We start from the raw sequence: 20,602 nt of genomic DNA, 5'->3' as shown, positions 1-20,602 counted from the left end.
GGAATAAACTTTAAAAGATTCTAAAAAAATAGAATTTGGCCCAAAAACTTGTTTTGGTATAATACAGTCAATAGACTTTGACTTTATTTTATATTTATACCCTGCAATCATAAGTAGACATTTAACTTTGTATAAAATTGTAACAAGTAGACAAATGAGTCATATGTGGCATAATACATGTAGGACATCACGTATGATGCAAATTGTCAAGTAAAATGTAACGTATAATGTGCATGTCTATTTATTTAACTTTATACATGTTTATAACCAAAGATAGAAGATATAAATGTGAATTAAACCCAAATTAAATAACATATTTCATGAATTTCATCATTTGAATAAATAATCAGCATTAGTTTAATATAGGAAATAGTTTGACAAATCTTTGTGGGTAAGAGATTTGAACTGAAAATCCTATTCCCTCAGTTTAAGAAAGAATGACTTTCATTCTTTTAGTCAATTTAAAAAAGAATGATTTTTTTGTAGTAATATTTTAATTGCACCTTTCCACGTGGTATGTTTAAGACCACAAAATTAAAGAATAATTTCGTACAATTGACATAACTTTAATTTAAGATCACAAAATTCAAAAAATCTTTTTTATTTTCTTAAGTTCCGTATTAAGTCAAACTGAACCATTATTTTTAAAATAAAGTATACATACTCTCTTTTAACTTTCTTTTTGCGTGTAATTTACCTTTTGGCCTTGTCAACATATCCTCCATGCATGGATAGTGAAATTTCCCCCCAATTGATACACAATCATGCATCATCCCTAATAATTCAATTTTTTCTTCTCACAAGAAAAACACTAATAATTAGCGGTGGACCCACCCTTATTCAAGTGGTGTCAAGTTATATGTTGTAATTATTTTTAAGTCCGTTTTGATAAAAAGAATATATTTTTATATTAAGTGACGGTTTATAATCATATAAAGTTTAATAATTCATTTTAGATTATCAATTTTAAAAGACTTTCTTTCTTTAAGAGTTAAACTATCTCACAGAAAGTGAAATAAAAAGAGTTTAAGGTGTTGCAAGATTAATCTAATGGTTAAGGTATTGCAAAAAATCCAAGCTTAATACAAACTATATTTTCTGTACCACATTTATTTATCAATCAAGCTCGATTCATATGTATTATATTTATTTTTTCGATCTCCTCTCTAGATCACTTATCTTCCTCTTTATTTTTATTTAAAAATGTATTTGATATAAAAAAAAAATGTACCTACTAGTATATCTAATTTGAAAGTTGGTACAAAATTATTTATCACTAAACAATTTGTAATTATTTCATAGTGATAAATTTTGTGAAATCAGGTTGTTTCAAAAAGAAAAGAAAAAAGAAACAAATTAGTAGAATAATGTCCAAATTTTTGAACTATACGGTGAACCCCACTACCATCTCTCGCCATTTTTCGACTGCAGGTACTTTTCTTCTCCGATTGCTACCTAATTTCTTGTCGCATCTGCAAAATTATGCTCTCTAGCTATTAATATGTACTCATTTGTTGAGCTGAAATGCTGAATTTGAGATTTTTGTATGTACTTGAGTTCCATTTCATGGCGAACTGCTCTAAATCTTCAAATTTTGTGTTGATTACATTGTTGTTTCTTTTCATTTTTTGGGTTTCCTTTTTCAATTTTTCTCACTTATCTGGGCTTAAGAATGTGTTGAAGACCCTAAATAAGTTGGTTATTTCTAGCTTGTACCTGCGTGCACGGTATATGTATATTCTTTTTGAAATTGAACATAGCTCATTCAATTATCACTATTAATTTTGTTTATTTTGATTTTTTCTGGGTTTGTACTTAAAAAAATTGGAATTAGTACATAGCTATTTCAGTAGTAGCTAATGGAAATCTAGGATTAGTCACTTATTTTGCTGTTTAGCTACAAAATCAGTCCCTTGCTAAATTCAGTTTTTTAATCTTTTGAAAAATTAGCTCCTTTAATTATGAGATAATGGTAAAAAAAATCACACACTTGAAGCATAACTTTCTTGAGGTAGAAAATGCAAACAATTAACTCGTTTCGATAAATAGTTGGTGATAGTTCAGGTAGGAAACATAAGTAAAAAGTGATACTTAAGCTGTGTTTTTTTACTATTGTCTCTATAGTATTTATTTTCTTTTTCCACCCTTCAATTTAAATATATGTGCTTCTTCGAAATTACCTTAATTCTGTTTGATCAATTTAATGTAGTGAGGAAAGGAGAGTACTAACAAGTACCACAACGATTGTCGAAATGAAGAGTAGCAATCAGACATGGGATCCATTGGTTGAGGAGTTCACTTTTGCAGCAAATTCAGCTCCGTTCAGTAATTGTCATGCTTCGACTATTGTTGAGGTTGTGATAAATTTTAGTCGTGGATCAGTGATTAGCTAGATTGACAGAATATAGCTGATTTAGTTTTTCATTTACTGATGTATTGAGATTGCGATTGATTTGGTTCTTATAAAGGTGAATAAGGATCATTTCTTGGTTGCTTATTTCGGTGGTACAGTAGAGGGAGCTCCTGATGTGAAAATTTGGGTACAAACTTGTAAGGTAATCACATCCTGTACAACTTATAGCTTGAGTTCTCTAACTTGTTGGTGGTTTATTGTGTTTCCTTCGTATCAGATACTGTTTGCTTTTTTAGTTTCAAACCAGTTACTGATTTTGAGTTGATAATTCGTTTATATCAGCTAAGTCATTTTCAGAACATACAATTGACCTTCCCTAAATAGCATTACAAACTTATTCATACGCCAAGCTCCATACGACTTATCTTTTTTAATCTTTATGGGAAAATGAAACTGAAAACATGGAACATTTTGAGCAGGATGGCCATTGGACTGCTCCTGTTATTGCCGATGAGCAATTTAATGTTCCAATGTGGAATCCTGTACTGTTTAAGCTTCCTTCCAGTGAAATACTCTTATTCTATAAAATCGGGCAAGAGGTACAGAAGTAAGTATATTCAGGCTTCCTTCTTCTTTTTTATCTAGTGGCTAAATCATATTATGTAGATATCTGATCAGACATAGACATCCATAAGATTGTTTAAGCTTTTAATATTTCATAGAATGACGCGACGTGGTATTGTGCGCAACACGAACTTATTAAAAGAAGGATACAATTTGGGAGTACATTCACAAGCATATATAGACTTGTATCTGTCAAACATTTTCAGCATCTCAGTAGAAAATTAAAAGGATGTGTCATGGTACTTACGTTCCATCATTATAGTGAAACTTGAAGAACTGAGATAACTTTTTGATATTATGATGCCATGAAATATTACGAGTGTTAGGGGAAAATCAAATTAGTAGACATAAATTCTCAAATTAAAATTCTATATCAAGATGAAGTTATTCACATTTCCAGGCTCTATTTTGTGCATAAAGCCATAGGTGTTGCATTTCATACAAAGCTGTGTTTTGCGCATAAAGTCTAATAGTAATATAAGTAGTTTTGTAAGTCTTAATTGAATTTCCTTACGTCTCAACTATGTATTAAATTAATCATATAATAATCGAGAAAATTTTAATATTATCTTCAAGTGTGTTGACTTCTCGTTTCATGCAATAATGGTAAGCTAGATTCATTCTCAGAAGATGATAATTCCTTGGTTATGCATACTATCGAGTTACATCACAATTCATTGCTGAATTTACATCAATACTACTTTGTTGAATACAATTGTTATTTACCACGTCCATGGGATTATGTTCAAACTTGCCTCTTACCGCGGACATCTATACTATCAATACTTCTCAACATCTCGTTGAACAGGTATACTCTGTCATTCATTAGTTTCAGATATCATTTAGTTACTTCTGTCATTCCACCCCTTAATGCACTAATATGTTGTTTTCTGAGTGATCCCACTTCATTACTTATGCAAGGTTCTCTAACTTTAGAGCGTTATCCAGTTTGTCAGCTTACCTAAATGTGCGATTTCTCAAAAGCTGAATAGCAAGGCCTACTTCCAATTTCATTTTCTGTCAGCCAAATTAGATGACCTAGTTAGCATTCCTGAATTCAAACGAATTATTTGGCTGAACTTTTCTAAATTCTTTCCAGCATTTAAATGTAATTCTAAAATCAAATGGTTGATCAAACTTACAATATTTTATAATTCTTAAATCTTGTTTTAGACGATAGCTTAATCAGGACAAGAAACAAAGACAATTATGCAGTATAATCAGGACAATAACTTCGTGCTCCCGATACTTGCTGATGGTTTTTGTACATTAGATGGAGCGGGTGCTTGAAGAGGTCTTATGATGGTGGTGTTACTTGGACAGAAAGAGAACAACTTCCTCCTGGTATATTGGGGCCAATAAAAAACAAGGCATGAATATGAACAATTCAGTACTACAAATTCCATGCTATCTTAGATGTAACATAACTAATAAGTTAAAAATAAGATTTTCACTTATTTTCATTAGCCTATCATGCTGGAAAGTGGCTCTTTGCTATGTGGATCATCAGTGGAGAGTTGGAACTCTTGGGGAGCATGGATGGAGGTTGTACTAAATAGTTGAGTAAAACGCTAAAAATATCCAATCATAGTGTGCTCGGAATGAACTAAGATATGCATACATTTCCTTACTACAGATGACTACTGATTCAGGTAGGACGTGGAGAAAGTATGGTCCAATATATATCGAGAATAACCCTCTTAGTGTGATTCAACCCGTTCCTTATCAGACTGCAAATGGGACATTGCGTATTCTTCTAAGATCATTCGCTGGCATCAATAAAATCTGCATGTCGGAGTCCCGTGATGGTGGTTATACTTGGAGTTATGCAAAGCCTACTGAATTGCCCAATCCTAACTCAGGTAACGATTTAAGAAAGTACAGTTCAGCTTTAGGTTGTTTGAAATTATATATACCTATTACAATGCTTACAAACTCGGTTTGTTGCTCTCCTTAGCTACAAGACATTTTTATAGGTGACCAAACTTACATGTTTGCTGAAAGGCATAATATATAGATACTTTAACTTAGCTTCAGCCGACAACTAAACACTTCAAATTTTAGTATGCACATGCAGACACCTCAACTATCAGTTGAACACTTCAACTTATAAAATTGATCATCTAGACACCTCCAAATATTGTGTCACGTCACCATGGGGTATCCACAAGACATAGAGGGAATGAGTTGGAGTGTTTAGTTGCCGTTTGAGACGAAGTTGGGGTGTCTAGACGTGCACTCTCAAAGTTGGAGTTCTTACTTGCCGACTGAGGCCAAGTTTGGGTGTCTGTTTATGTATTTTGCCTTTATGAAACTATATATGTGAACATTAGTAATATGACTTTACAGGAATATGTGAGGAGCAGTTATTCATTCCGACATAGTTATGAATTATATGATATTTCATAAGCAGGGATTGATGGGGTTAAGCTGAAAGATGGACGTCTTTTGCTTGCATACAATACCATTTCTAGGGGTGTGCTCAAGGTAGCACTCTCAGAAGATGATGGAGACTCGTGGCATGATGTTGTCACACTTGAGGAACCTGTAGGCGAGTTCTCTTATCCGGCTGTTATCCAAGCTAGCGATGGATTAGTTCACATAACTTATACATACAACAGAACACAAATTAAGGTAAGTAACAATTTGGTGAACTTCTTGGCTAGGTTATTTATGATAATATGTTTTAATACCTACTAATTACTATCTATTTTTCACCTATTGACGTGTATGAAACTTATTTTAACTTGGTTGTTCCGATTGCCCAAGTTATGGCACTAGTAGACTACTTAGGCATGATTCCTTCTCTTTCTTTTGAATTGTCTGCAGCATGTAGCCTTTCAACCCAACTAATGGAGTACAGCAACATGAGAGATAAAGAAGGGGATCCTTATATTAAGTTAGAAGTTAGTTCTCTTCAGCAGAGGATGATCACGTAGACTGTGATAAGCTATGTAACCAATAGAGGTGTGTTTTTAAGTATCGTCCATGCAAGAGATTGTTCTTTGTGTTTGCTGTTGTACCTTCATTTCCACGGAAAAGGACTGTGTTGTTCACGCTTCACACTATCCTTAGGGGGGAACTAGCTTGTTCTTCACGCTACTTGAAATCATCGATAGTTATCCATGATTTTGCTTTGGATTTTGATTGAAGAGACATCTAAGTTTCTTATGCTAGTTTGCTTAGGCCAAGTTTAAGTGACTGTTAATGAAAAAGGTTTTGATCATTTCCTCCTGGAGTGGTGTAAAGATGTTTTAGTGTTATGAAATTCTCCCTTATCAGTTATTTGTAGCAAACCTATGACTGATGGTATAGTTTAAGGAAACTCAGAAACAACCGCTTAGCAAGACCTTTGGGAATATGTCTTCTCACTTCATCTCATATCATGGGGCTATATTTATTTATCCATGTGTATTCTTTCTTCAGGATCAAATTTAAGTGTCTTCTCACTTCATCTTGATCGAGACGTGACATTTTTAGCTAGCGTTTGCTCATAGATTTTCAAATATTTTAGGCTAATATTATTTGGGTGAAAATTTGAGTGAAGTTCAACTGTGTTAGGCCATAGACCCACACTATTTGAAAAATATATTTAACCTTTTTAAGAAATATGATTTATACCCATAAATTTTAAAAACTATCAAGACAAATGTTTGTATTACGACAAATGACTTTGTTACCCTATAAAGTTGATTGTTCATCATTTTATCAACAACCATATCATCCTTTAGAGTTCCCAAATAATGAGATTTGGTTCAAATACTAATATTTTCTATTAATTGATAATTTGGGTTATTTATCAAATAATAACAAATTATATAAATAAACACTATTTGTCAATTTTCTTTTTTAAATTTTACTTTGGAAAATCTATGCCAATTAGGGGAATCACATCCCTCTTTTCATAGCAAAACAAAAATTAAAATGTAATGGAGGAATCACACCCCTCACAAATAAATAAATAAACACAACAATTTCAATAGGGGAATCACACCCCTGCTCTCATAGAATAACAAAAATAATATGCAACCCTTCTATAATAAGACAAAAGAAATAATAATATATAATGAAGGAATCACCCCCTCATAAAAACAAAGAAATAAATTTAACATTATTCAATTGGAAAATCACAAAAATATAACATTTTTAATGGGGAATCACACCTCTCATAAAAAAAATAATACTAAAAAACTATAAAATAAACATGGTATTTTCAATAGGGGAATAAAAGAACTTACCAACTTGTAAGCAAAAAGATAATGTGAAATAAAGAATTTTTTAGCCCAAATTAAAAGTAATATGATCTTGTCTTGTAATATGCAAATTCTGAAAAAATCATTTTTAAAAAAAATCATGTTCTTCATTCCCAAAATATTGAGATCTTCAACTAATATTATTAAAAATCAAGATAGACAGCAATACTCAATAATACTACTTTACCGATTCTCATTATTTATTGTCGAATTTCAATATTGATTAGTAAAAAATTGTTTATTAAAATTAAACTAATAAAATTATATATTTTTCGTGAAATTTCACTAGATATGTTATTCATATGCTTTTTCATTTCTAATTAAATATACATTGATATTTTGATATTGTTACAATCACTACAAGCATTAAAGTATTCATGGTGCATTCAGTATTGTATAAAATAAGATATAGGTAAAGCAACAAATATAAATAGATAAAAGATTATATATTAAAAAAATAATGCTTGACTGAATTTAGGAAAAAATTTAGTATGTTTGGTATTTAGTCAGCACCTCTATTCCGCTGTTAGCAACCCTTCAACCACGATATAGTTGACTGATCGGGGATTGAGCGATCTATGAATAATATTTTATAAAATCCTTTTCTTCATTCAAAATTGAAATAAATTTTAAAACAAAAGCCCTAGCAACTCTAAATACAAAACATACTATTTATTTTTTCTTTTTTTCAAAAAAATAATAAAATAATATATATATATATATATATATATATATATATATATATATATATATATGAAGAATAAACGACATACTATAATGTAGAGCTTAATAAAATTTACTCAAATAACATATTTAGAGACCTAAGTATCATATTTGAAATAGTTATCTTAAACTTTTAATTTTTAAATTAAAATTTTAACTCCGTCAATAATGTCAATTAATGTTTCCTTAGCTTCTAGCCATTTATGTGGACCTCGCAAGGTTCACCTACCACGTTAATTCATGGCTGGTGGCCATCAATGAAAAATGACAACATTTGATAATTTTTTATTCAGTATCTGGTATTCGTATTAAAGTTTTATTATTTTGAGTTAGTATATCATAGAACCTTATTTGAAAAGAAATGCTTCCTATCAAGATTTTTTTTCATATTTAAACTCGAATACGAAACTTCTAGTTAAAAAAAAACAGACTCATCTATTGTTCTATGTTCATTGATTGTTTCATCTGATGTTTGATATTCGTATATTGAAACTCGATTAATTTTAATTTATATTTCTAGGGACTCATTCCAAAAGACATGCTCTTTATTTTAACAAAAATTGTATACTCAAAAATCAAATATAAAACTTTAATTAAAGACAAATAACATCATCCATTGCCCACATCCCTTGATGGGCTGAAAGATATCTCATTCTTATTTTTTTTTTCAAAAAAAACGTGCAAGAATTTATTTACTCACACAGACAGGATTTTTGTGATGTTTCATAATTGTTTAATAAAGTTTTGAAGAATAATTACTTGCTATACTTTGTGTGTTCCATTTTCTATTTTTCTATGATATGATTATTTTTTCCTTTTTCATATATGTTTTAACAGTTATTTTATTTTAAAAATTATTTTTCTTTTTAATGATAAGTTTGTACTAGTTAGCATATATATATATATATATATATATATATATATATATATATATATATATATATATATATAAAATTAGAATGTCATGATAAATTTAAAGTCATAAATTTTATAAAAACAAATCTTATATTCTATTTCTAATTAAAAACATTTCACATTAAAGGAATAAACCTTCTTCAAAGCAAAAAAAAAAAAGAAAAAGAAAAAAGGAGTGTCTTGAACAGATAATCCTATTCACTGATGAATTAAGGTTAGAATAGGATAAATAAAATTTTTTCACTATTAATTAGAAATTTTAAGTTCGAATTTTTTTTTCTAAATGAGCTTAAGTTTTTTTTTTTTTTAAATAATAGCAATTTAAATTAATTGATGTTTCAATATAAATAATCATATATTCAAAGATAATTAAATCAAAAGTTCGAAATTAAAAAAGTCATTTTAAAGAAAAATAATAATACTAAAATGGACAATTTATTTCAAAAAGAAAATATCAAAACAAACCCCTTTTTCTGATGGCTTGACCAAACGGCCATTTGATCATTTAATTGTTTTCTACTAGTAATTATCAATAAAACCAATGACTTTTTTTTTTCTAGAATTGTAAAGATAGTTTCAAGTAGTTAATATTAATTAAACCAATAACTTTTGATATATTTTTTATTTTTTAATGATTTTCCTATATGCATTTGAAAATATTCTTTTCACGTCTTTTGATATTTTGTTTTGGAATGGAATATAGTCATGAAGTTTATTTATTGCAATTTGCAAGTGATTCTGCTTGAACTATTTTTAATTATTTGTTTGACTTATATACTACTTTTAATATCAGTAGTCATTGTTAAATATTTGAAACTGTCGGTATATTTTAGAATTTTGTTTTTGTTTAGATTCTTGATAATAATTCATTTTTTTAGGAGTTGTTTGGTTACAGTGTAAGAGATATCTTATTTAAGTATAAAACGTTATATTAGCTTTATTATGTTTGGTAAAAGTTTTATATTAAATATAAAAGTCAAAATAATTTATTATCATGTATGATTGTATTTTTGTAATCCTACATAATTAATATCAACATAATTTATGAGGGAATCTATGTATAAAATTATGCAGGGTAGAAGGTGGAATACGTTATGTGGGTATTAGTTATACATGTATTAAAGTGATAAATTATATATATTTTTTATTAATTTATTTTTATTATTTTTAATTAGAAACTTTATTGTTTTCCTATATATAAATTTGTTGTTTATATTTCTTTTTTATATTTAGATCATTTTTATTTCTTTTAATTTTTTTTATTTTTTTAGTTAGAAACTTTATTGTTTCCTTTCAACATGTGTTGTTTTTATTTCTTATTATATATAGATTTTTTTTTCTTTTTATATACTTACCATTTTAATTGATTTATGCAAATATAAATATTTTTTTAATATTAAAAATTGATTGTATATTTTTTAACGGTGCATATGCTAATCAAAACATTAACATTATATATTATTCAATATATTTCACATTTTATTAGCATGTACTATTATTTTGTAAATTACATATATTAATAATTTACAACAAGTTTAATATTCAATAGTTAATAATTCATGTATTGTAATCTCTACGTAACTAAATAATATCTACATAACTAATATTCACATAGCAAATATTTGCATAATTAAACCCAACATAACTAAACTTGCATAACTAAATCCTACATAACTAATATCTACATAACTAAACTTGCATAATTAAATCCTGCATAACTAAATCCTACATAACTAATATCTACATAACTAAACCGTGCATAGTTAATACCTGCATAACTCTAACCACTAACCAAACAACCCCTTATGGTATATGGTATGATCGAATGGTTTTAACATATATTTAAAAAATTGATACACACAATTTTAAAAAAGTAAAATATACAATCGATATATTATACATTAGAAAAATGGAAACTGATCAGATGTCAGCTTTGGAAAGATAAAAAAGATACTACTTTCTCCGTTTCAAAAAGAGTGATTTAGTTTGATTTAACATAAAATTTAAAAACATAAAAAAATTTGAATCTTGCCGTCCTAAATTAAAGTTATGTACAAAATTTCTTTCTAATCTTGTAGCTTTTAACATGCAACGTGAATAATTGCAAAAAAGAAAAAATCATTATTTTTTGAAATAGACTAAAAAAAATCATTAACAAATACACGCTACATTGATCTGATTATTTACATAGTATCCTATTAGTTGATATTTAATATTTGGTATCAAAGAATAAATAATTATTATTAAGACTAAAATATGAAATAAAATTAATTACATTTTCTTAATAAATTAAAAAACACAAACAATTTTTTTTTTTTAAAATGATGAACGAGTAAAAATAGAAACATTATTATCTATGACATACGTACGTTTGTCGTGCTCCCATCATGACTTACTATAGTCGTGCTCATGTACGGAACTAGTAAGGATCTAAAGATTTTTACTTAAACTTGATAAAAAGTTATATTTTTATATATAAGTAAAATTATATTTTATGTATGCAATGAAATTTTTGAATCCTTCAATTTTTTTCTTATGCGTTTGTGTTGATGCTCCTTTTTACATTCGTATTTATTTTACCTTATAACTCTAAGAACATACAAATTCATTGTATTACTAAATTAAGTTGCGCAGACTCTTTATTTTTAATATTATATTTATTAATATTATTATTAGAAAATCTAACACGCACATGTCCAATAAAGTTATCCTTTTGTATGGGATTTAAAAAATAAATTCATTTTAAAATAATGTTATGCCCCCTTTATACATGCCTGTCTGCTGTTTTTCTCCATTGCAAATCTAATTAGCCCTGCATCCATTAGGGATGCTGTTTATCCAACTTCTGAACTAATAATTACAGAGTGTGAACTTTCTAGTTTGTTCAAATGGAGGAATCTTCATCTTCTCTTCACTCTCTCAAAGTGATGTACGGACGCAAATTGCTCAATCGGATATTTTCATCCGTATACGGATTTGCCATTATAGCTTTGTTCTACCATCACTTGTTCACATTAACCGCACTTCCCCTGCGCGGCCTGTCAATTTTCATGTTGGTATCGGATTTTATTCTAGCATTCATGTGGTTCACATCGCAGTCATTCTTCATAAACCCAGTTACTCGTCAACAGTTCCCCGAAAAACTCAAACAATGGGTGGATGATAAGGATTTCCCGGCGATTGATGTATTTATATGTACGGCGGATCCGTTTAAGGAACCGCCGTTGACTACTGTTAACACTGTTTTATCTGTTTTGGCTTATGATTATCCGACGGAGAAACTTTCGGTTTATGTATCCGATGACGGAGGATCGAAGCTTATTTTGTTTGCTTTAATGAAAGCGGCGGGATTTGCTCGGAGTTGGGTGCCTTATTGCCGGGAAAATAAAATCGAGCAGAGATGCCCGGAGGAGTATTTCCGGCGAAATCATACTATAACTTGTCAATTTCAGATTATTGAGGTAATTAAAAGCATTATGATTAATTAATTTACTCTTTTATATACTATCTCAGTATTTCTATTTGTTAAATTCTTATAATTAGACTCTAAAAATAGTAATCATAACAATAAAAAATGAATGAAAAAGTGTCTTTGTTGCTTTCTTTGTAATTTCAGAAAATCAATTTAAAGTTAAATTAAATTATTATATTTTTATATTTTAAATAATTTTTTTTAAATATTTAAAAGTACATAAAAGATATCGTAAATTGTAATTTCTTGAAGTATATTAATATGATGAAAGTGGACAATTAAATAAAATAATTTATAAATACAATTAAAAGTGGACAATATAACCATACACATGTCTATTAGGTCACAATTTACGTGAAGTGTTCGACTTTTTCACAATTTAATAATGGAATGGAAATATTGATAACTTAATTTTAACAAATTATGAATATTTTATGCAACTATATATGGTCTCATTGAAAATAAAAGGTAAAACTAAAATTTAAATTAACTTTTTCTATCTATATCTTAATTTATATGAAATATTTTGAATATTATTATTTATACAAGTTTATTTTTTATCGTAAAACTTTTATATATTTTTTAAATATTTTAAATTATTAATTATTATGAGTTATAATACTTTTTACATAGTAAACACATATATAAATTCACTTTAATCAATGTGAAGATTTTATAAATAAATTATAGATCAAATTTAAGCTGTTTGAATCTCAAAAAATAAAAGTAATTATATAAATTGAGACAAAAAATATTAATTTTTGATCGACTTAAAATGTATACATATAAATTAACATAAAAAATTTAATATAAGGAGAATAAATTGAAAAATGAAAAAAAGAAAAAAAATGACGAGCCTATAGCGCCGACTGGCAATGGCAGATGGTTGGGACCAGCTAGTTTTGGTTGAACTTTTTTTGTTTTTTTGACGTTGATATAGTAGGTCGAATATATTTAATGTAATTTTATAAATAAAATATTAAAAAATAATATAAAAAGGACGTATTGATGTAACTTTATAAATAAAGATCGAAAAAATTGAATACAAAGAGACCCTTTCAGTTAGATCGTCAGCAAAGAATTTACAAGTTCTCATATTATATTTCTCTTCTCAATTCTATATATTTAGGATCTTCTGATTGGAAATAATTTATTTTAAAATTAATTATTCTAAAATAAGTTATTTTATCATAACATTATAATAACTTATTTTATTATTAAAATATAAATAATGTAATAAATAATCCTAAAATTACTTAATACGTCTAATTAAATATAAGATAAAATAGTCCTACCATTAAACGATTCACGGATCTCCTATCCTATGTCAACTATAATCACACTAGTCAAACAATTAGAGGTCATCATTGAAAATGGTATTAGATTCTCTTTTGATTTATAATATAATGTTTTGACGTGCCAAGGAAAAGTAGGAAAACGCCCAAATCAATTTTCAAATAATTTTTTACCTACCGACACTTTAGGATACACAAGGGACACAAAAATCAAAACTAAATATATTGCGCTAAGTGTAGGTATTTGGCCATGCTATATCATATCACGATATGGTATCGTGAGATGGTATAAGCATTTCGACATGCAATTTTATGCGGATTCCATTTCATGATATAGAATCATGAGATGTAATTTCATATTCTCCAAAAACCATGATATGGAAATACCATATCATGATTTGAGATATTTCAATACAAAAATTGATCGACAAGTTTATATTTTGTTAAAACAACCCACATTTATGTTTACTAACCATTTATTTCACATGTAAATAAAATTTATAATTACATCATTACTTGTCAAGATTTATTATTCTCACCGACATAAAATTTATTATTTTCACCAATATATTGTACCTTTTACTCACACTTCACCATTGTTGAGTAATAAAATTTTGAAAATAGTGTTTTGTTTTTACTCAAATATATTGATGAGAAGTGAAAGTTAGGTTGAAACAGTTATTTAAGTGGAGAACAAATACCTTTGTAATAATTTATTATGCAATTTTATAATTTTTTTTTATTTGATAAGATTTAATAAACAGTTAGGGCTATTTAATAATTTTAGAACTTATAGAACTTTTATGTTTATGAGAAAATATACTACACCGAAATTTCATATCACATGTCCCAATAAAACTTCAATTTTATATCATGATTACCATATTGTATGGCCAAACGGGCCCTTGGTATATAAACAAAATTGGAGGCATTTAGCTCTATCTTTTCATAATTTCAATTTTTTAAAGATTTTGAAAAATAATAAAAAGATATTCTTTTATTTGAAATTACTCACATAAAAAATAACTACAATTTTTAATATCACTTTTTATTTTGAAAATTTAAAGAAAAAATCAAATTTCAAATTTCACAATAAAACATGACTGAATATGTATGGACTAGAACAAACCCTAGTAGAAGTAATTTTCAATAGGGATTGTTACATTAAATCAGAGCAATTCCTATGTCATAATCTGTAACTTAATGTATATTTTAATCTTACAATATAGGATCATTTGATAGAGTGTAAAAGATAATGTGTAAATCAAAACGTGTAAGCAACACTTGTATTAGCGATACAATGTATTAGTTATGTTTGTATTCATTGTACATAGATTATTTTTATGCATTGTTTTGTTTGCTGCATTAAAAATAACATGCATTACACAAAAAAAATATTTACAAAGATATCCTCCATTATTATGATGGGAAGATGTGAAAAAGGTTTTGAGAGGCAATTAGTTTTTTAATCATGTTAATACATGCATTATAATCATTGCAAAATAATATTGATGATATAAGTAATACACACCTATAATACACAATCACTATAACAAAAACAATTTTTAGTGGCAATAGAAAGACACATTAATAAACAGTGTTAAAGTATTTATCGGCATTAGTTAAATGTCATTATATCCAATGTCGCTAAAGGATTTAGAGACATATACAAAGAATGTTAATTTCCGTTGAAATACATATTTAGAGAAATTTTAGCGACAATTGATTAATTGCCGCTAAAGATTATTTTTGATATAGTGAATAGAGTGTATAACTAATGATACCAAACAAGATACTAGTAATATATAAAGCTAATACATTTATTATTTTTCGTAATGTACTCTACCAAACAACCTACTCGAAGAAACTAGATTAAAAGAGAAGCAAGATTTCTTTTAAATGAAAAGTGCAACAATTATTATGTTCTTAATAAAAGCTTCGAACATTAATGAAGAAATAATTATTATGCAATTCATTATTAGAAAATAAGAAATAGTGAAAGATAAAATTTAATAATTTAACGAGAAAAATTTCATGCTAATATCATTAAACTACATATTATATTATACACGAATTCAAATGAATTGGATCAAGTAACTTGTGAATATAAAAAATTTAAGTAATATGCATTAATGTTATGTATTTTCTAACTTTTAATTTATGTCATGATGTGATTATGTAGAATTTGTACATGGACATGAAGATGAGGATAGAGAATATTGTTGAGAGAGGTGAGGTTGTTGATGAGTGTATTATTGACCCACAACAACGTCAAGCTTTTAGCAAATGGACCAAAGGATTCACTCCCAAAGATCATCCTGCTATAATCCAGGTCTACATTTTATCTTCTCTAAATCTTATTTTATATCACGAGATTTTACTGAGTATATCGTTGTGTCAGGTTATGTGGCACTATATAATGTTGTTGATGCATATTTGATATCATATGTGGTTTACTGTGTTTGGGTGATCTCATATTATTGTTATTATTACGATTCCTTGCATATATATTTCATATTACTTTGCTATTAATTGTCATATTTTTTCCATAATCATTTTCATTATCAGATCCCCTCCACTCCTCCTATAATTATTATTTTGATTCGCTTGAATCGAGGTTTTTTCAGAAATATCTAGTCCGTCTCAAAGAAATAATGTTAACACTTGTGTATACTTTATTTTCTTCAAACCCTATTTTATATTATACGATTTCACTGAATATGTTGTTGTATCAGATGATTTGATACAATATATTGTTGTTGATGCACATAAAATTGAACTTTTTAGTTTCAAAATCATTTGGCACTCAACCACGCACCAACACAAGGTGCAATTTGTGCTTAGGAAGCTAATAATCAATTTGGCACATAGTTTACAAGCTAACATAACAATAATGTGTTAGAAAAGATACAATCTTTTGTAAAGGTTACAATCCTTCGTAAAGATCACAACATAATGTACTTGTAGAGGTGTGTTTAATGAGGTGGGCCTAATCCTTTCTTAGTAGGGACAAGAAAAAACTTGTATTTGACTTTTGTTACTCTTTTAAACAGGTATTATTGGAAAGTGACAAAGATAAAGACATCAAAGGTTACTCAATTCCAAATCTCATTTATGTATCTAGAGAGAAAAGCACAACCTCACTTCATCATTTCAAGGCTGGGGCACTCAATGCTTTGGTAAGAAACAAATGAAAAGCCTATTTTATTTGTAGCATTGTGATAATTGATACTCCCCTTTGTTCTTGAGTGGTTGAGATATTTTTCATGAGGTTTTTAATTACTTTACATTTTTTAACGAGAATAGTTTGAAAATAATTAAACCAATAAAAATGAAAAGTAGCCTTTCATTTATGTACTTTAATATTCTTCTTAAGGAGTGTATCATACCTCCAACTAAGGGCGAAGCTACCTTGAAACCAGGGGTTCATGCGAACCTTCTTCGATGAAAATTACACTATTTTTATATGATTAAACTTATTTTTCACTACAACAAAAATTCCTTTAGTTACATTAAATATACAGATTAACAAAGAGTGCTAAACCTTTTACTAACATTAGTCAATTGCCAGTGAATCTAATGTCGCTAAAGACTTTAAGGACATATAAAAAGAGTACTAATTGCCGCTAAAAGTACATATTTAGTGACAATTATGCTATTGTCGTTAATTAATCACTACTAAAGATCATTTTTGATTTAGTGTTTTTTTGTTTTTGATTTAGTGTTTTCATGTATATATAGTAGACATTGGACCCCCTTTCGACTAGTTCAAGTGTTTATTTCTTCAGATTTTGAATCTTCTTAATGAATATTCTGACTTCGCAACTGTCCCCAACAATTCACTTAATATGAACTATAGGGAATAAAGAAAACATGCCTTGTTAGTCTCCACCGTCTCAAATTAGTTGTTATATTTCACATCACCATATAATGAATTGACATACTATGATGTTTGATTTTGTTTTTCTTCAATCTTTCAGCTCAGAGTCTCAGAAGCAATGACAAATGCACCAATAATTCTGACTCTTGATTGTGACATGTACTCAAATGATCCTCAAACACCTCAGCGCGTCCTTTGTTACTTTTGTGATCCTTCAATTAGGTCTAAATTAGGGTATGTTCAATTCCCTCAACAATATCATGGACTCAACGACGATGATTTATATGGTGGTGATAATGTACGTACATTCCGAATTTCACCTTCAGGCTTGGATGGTCTTGGTGGCCCTGATAACTGTGGAACTGGCTGTTTTTTCAATCGTCGTGCTCTTTATGGTAGCCCATCATCAGTTACATCACTAGAACACTCTAGAGATAGCCATACTCGAAGTATGGCTATCTCCAGTGTGTCAGTCGTTGAGCTGGCTAGTCATGCTGCTAGTTGCAACTACGAGTACAACAACACCGAGTGGGGTACCAAGGTAAACTTTCTAAATAATAATCAAAAAGCATTGTGTATGTTCTCTAACTTGTATTCGAAAATTACTTTATATGCTTATCATTTTGTTTGAGTTGATTTCTGAGATAGTCACTCAACTTACGACAAAAAACTATTTTAGTTCAAAAATTCAAATGTAAGGGACTATTTTGGACCTTATCTAATGACAATTGCACGTATGATCGAATTTTCAGGTGGGGATCAAGTATGGAACACTTGTAGAAGACATATACACAGGTTATATGATGCATTGTGAAGGGTGGGATTCAATATTTTGCGATCCTGAAAGGCCTGCATTTTTAGGTGAAGTACCGATAAATTTAGATGATGTACTGAGCCAGGTTAAAAGATGGGCTTTTGGACACCTTGAAGTTTTATCCTGTAAACACAGTCCATTGACATTTGGAACCAAAGCCCTGGGAATTTTGAGGGCCAATTGCTACATACATTATGTTTTCTGGCCATTTTGGTGCATACCCGTCACTCTATATGCTTGCGTTCCACAACTAAGCCTCCTCAACAATATCTCCATTTTTCCCAAGGTACAAAATCTGAAATTCTCGTGTAGCCTGTTTGGTCCAACTTTTGAAATCTGCTTATTCAGTAAGAAGTGCTTTTGTGAGTAACAGTTTGTGTTTGACTGATTAGTTTCAAAAGATACTTCTGTCAGTAGTAAAACAATAAGTTGTGTCTGATCAAGGTTCCAAAAGTACTTTTGAGAAAAAACTACTTCGTCAAGTTTCTCAAAAACTACTTTTGCTACTACTCAAAAGTATTTATTTTCCCTTTAAAGCATGGACAAGCACCGTAACTTTCTAAATATAAGCACTTTTAACTTCGCAAAAGCTTGACCATACACGCTAGCCTAGTTACCTCAATATGCTCATTTCATTCAATTGAGATTATAACTCTTTTTTTGAACTTGTGACAGGTTTCTGATCCATGGTTCTTCTTGTATGTCTTCCTATTCTTTGGAGCCTATGCACATGATTTTGTACAGTTCATATTGTTCAAAGGTACAACGAAAAGGTGGTGGAACGACCAGAGAATGTGGTACGTGAAGGCATTGTCACCTTTTCTTTTCGCCTCAATAGAGTACCTAACGAAAAAGTTAGGCATCACGACAAAAGGATTCAACGTTACAAACAAAGTAGCAGGGCAGGATGAAAGGAAAATGTATGATCAAAGCGTCTTCTCATTTGGAATTCCTTCACCTATGTTTGTGCCGTTAGCAACAGTATCGATCATCAATCTAATAGCATTTGTCAAAGGAATCGAGACAGTAATCTTTGGGATGGAAAGTTTAGACGAGTTATTCATCCAACTATTCATTGCTGGATTTGCAGTTGTCAATTGCTTGCCGATTTACGAGGCAATGTTACTTAGATCTGATCATGGCAAGATGCCTAAGAAGATAGCCATTACTTCCTCTGTTCTTGCTGGGGTGCTCTGCATTGCATTTTCCTTATTTGTAAGTTGAAATTCCCGTAGTTGTAAAAGATAATGTCAACAAATTTAGTTGAAATTCCCCATGTTGGTGGGGTGGGGCGCCCGTTGATAATAAAAAGAAGATGAGGGCATAAACTTTAACCTCGAAAACATGATGAAGAATATATGATAAGACTCGTTCTTGTGTTACACATGATAGAAAAAGAGGCTAACTTGGCGGACACCTCAAATTAATATTCTTGTAAACTGATTCAAATAATGACTTACTTTGGTAAAAGATCGAATTGCTTTTACTATGATCACTCATGTTTAAGTTTAACCGTGCTTTCTCTAACGCTGTGCAAAATGCATACCATCGGTGAGGTAAAATTACTTTTGGAAATTGAGTATTTGATAGGATATACTTACATACCTGTTAAATAATATACTTGCAAATGCGAGTATTTTTTTTCAAAATACAGTATCTAGATCTAAATCAACTCCAAAAATTAGTTCACGTAATGATGAGGTTGATCACAAAGCTGACAAGTAACACGAGAACGACTCATGTGGGTGTTCGAGTTTGTATTGTTGAGTTTTTGAGCAACACTGTTCAACTGCTCATTATTATTCATGGTGAGAATTGAGGGGGAATTTGGTACAACAACAGAAGAAGGTGTCGTTGAGGTGTTCTCAGCAAAGGAATTGGTTGAGACAATTGTTATTGGCACCAAGAGAACACAAATGCTCAGGAAAAAATGTGGGATACCATATAAACTTTATGGCTGGAGAGAAGTGTTTATTTTTTAATTGGCATAATACCCTTTAACTTGGTTTTAAATCACATTTATGTCCTTCAATTTTGGATATGCACAAATAGACACTTAAACTTGTATAAAGTTGAACAAATAAACACACATGTCCTACATGCCATTTTTTTCCTACGTGGAGTTCTACGTGTATTGTGTCATGTAGGACTCATGTGTTTATTTATTTAAAAGTTGGATAGTTAAAGTGTCTGTTTGTGTATTATGAAAGTTGGAGGCAAAAGTTAAAATTTAAAGTCAAATTTAAAATTCAATATATGTTTTATGCCTTTTT

At 29.2% G+C, this 20,602-nt stretch overlaps 2 protein-coding genes across 7 annotated transcripts; both read left to right on the top strand.

Annotated features, from left to right (window-relative positions):
- Positions 1-1,050: 1,050 nt before the first annotated feature.
- On the top strand, positions 1,051-6,262 carry LOC101266909 (uncharacterized). 6 transcript variants are annotated; one of them, XM_010315624.4, is made up of 9 exons: positions 1,051-1,431; positions 2,210-2,354; positions 2,469-2,555; positions 2,833-2,960; positions 4,251-4,347; positions 4,445-4,522; positions 4,614-4,839; positions 5,391-5,611; positions 5,807-6,262. In XM_010315624.4, exons 2-9 carry the CDS (start codon positions 2,253-2,255, stop codon positions 5,828-5,830), a joined length of 963 nt encoding a protein of 320 aa, XP_010313926.1. In that variant the 5' UTR covers positions 1,051-1,431; positions 2,210-2,252; the 3' UTR covers positions 5,831-6,262. The 6 variants fall into 6 exon arrangements, 5 of the variants coding, with proteins under 5 accessions (XP_010313926.1, XP_069148443.1, XP_010313924.1 ...); XM_069292342.1 differs by having other exon boundaries at positions 1,276-1,431; positions 4,445-4,535; positions 4,630-4,839; XM_010315622.4 differs by having other exon boundaries at positions 1,424-1,544.
- Positions 6,263-10,025: 3,763 nt separating this feature from the next.
- LOC101264405 (cellulose synthase-like protein G3) lies at positions 10,026-19,672 on the top strand. Its single transcript, XM_004251859.5, has 6 exons — positions 10,026-12,329; positions 15,818-15,967; positions 16,689-16,814; positions 17,616-18,056; positions 18,268-18,615; positions 19,005-19,672. Exons 1-6 carry the CDS (start codon positions 11,757-11,759, stop codon positions 19,551-19,553), a joined length of 2,187 nt encoding a protein of 728 aa, XP_004251907.2. The 5' UTR covers positions 10,026-11,756; the 3' UTR covers positions 19,554-19,672.
- The last annotated feature ends 930 nt before the right edge of the window (positions 19,673-20,602 follow it).

This window comes from Solanum lycopersicum, chromosome 12, assembly GCF_036512215.1.
Source record: "Solanum lycopersicum chromosome 12, SLM_r2.1".
Classification (NCBI taxonomy): domain Eukaryota; kingdom Viridiplantae; phylum Streptophyta; class Magnoliopsida; order Solanales; family Solanaceae; genus Solanum; species Solanum lycopersicum.
This window is presented reverse-complemented; position numbering and strand designations above follow the sequence as displayed.

Bases quoted from the DNA above. Each gene is read 5' to 3' on its own strand.
- LOC101266909 (XM_004251867.4), top strand. From the start codon at position 1,525: ATGCTGAATTTGAGATTTTTGTATGTACTTGAGTTCCATTTCATGGCG. The intron at 2,961-4,250 runs GTAAGTATATTC...TTTGTACATTAG, and splicing joins ATCGGGCAAGAGGTACAGAA to ATGGAGCGGGTGCTTGAAGA. The intron at 5,612-5,806 runs GTAAGTAACAAT...AATTGTCTGCAG, and splicing joins ACAACAGAACACAAATTAAG to CATGTAGCCTTTCAACCCAA.
- LOC101264405 (XM_004251859.5), top strand. From the start codon at position 11,757: ATGGAGGAATCTTCATCTTCTCTTCACTCTCTCAAAGTGATGTACGGA. The intron at 15,968-16,688 runs GTCTACATTTTA...TCTTTTAAACAG, and splicing joins ATCATCCTGCTATAATCCAG to GTATTATTGGAAAGTGACAA. The intron at 18,057-18,267 runs GTAAACTTTCTA...TCGAATTTTCAG, and splicing joins ACACCGAGTGGGGTACCAAG to GTGGGGATCAAGTATGGAAC.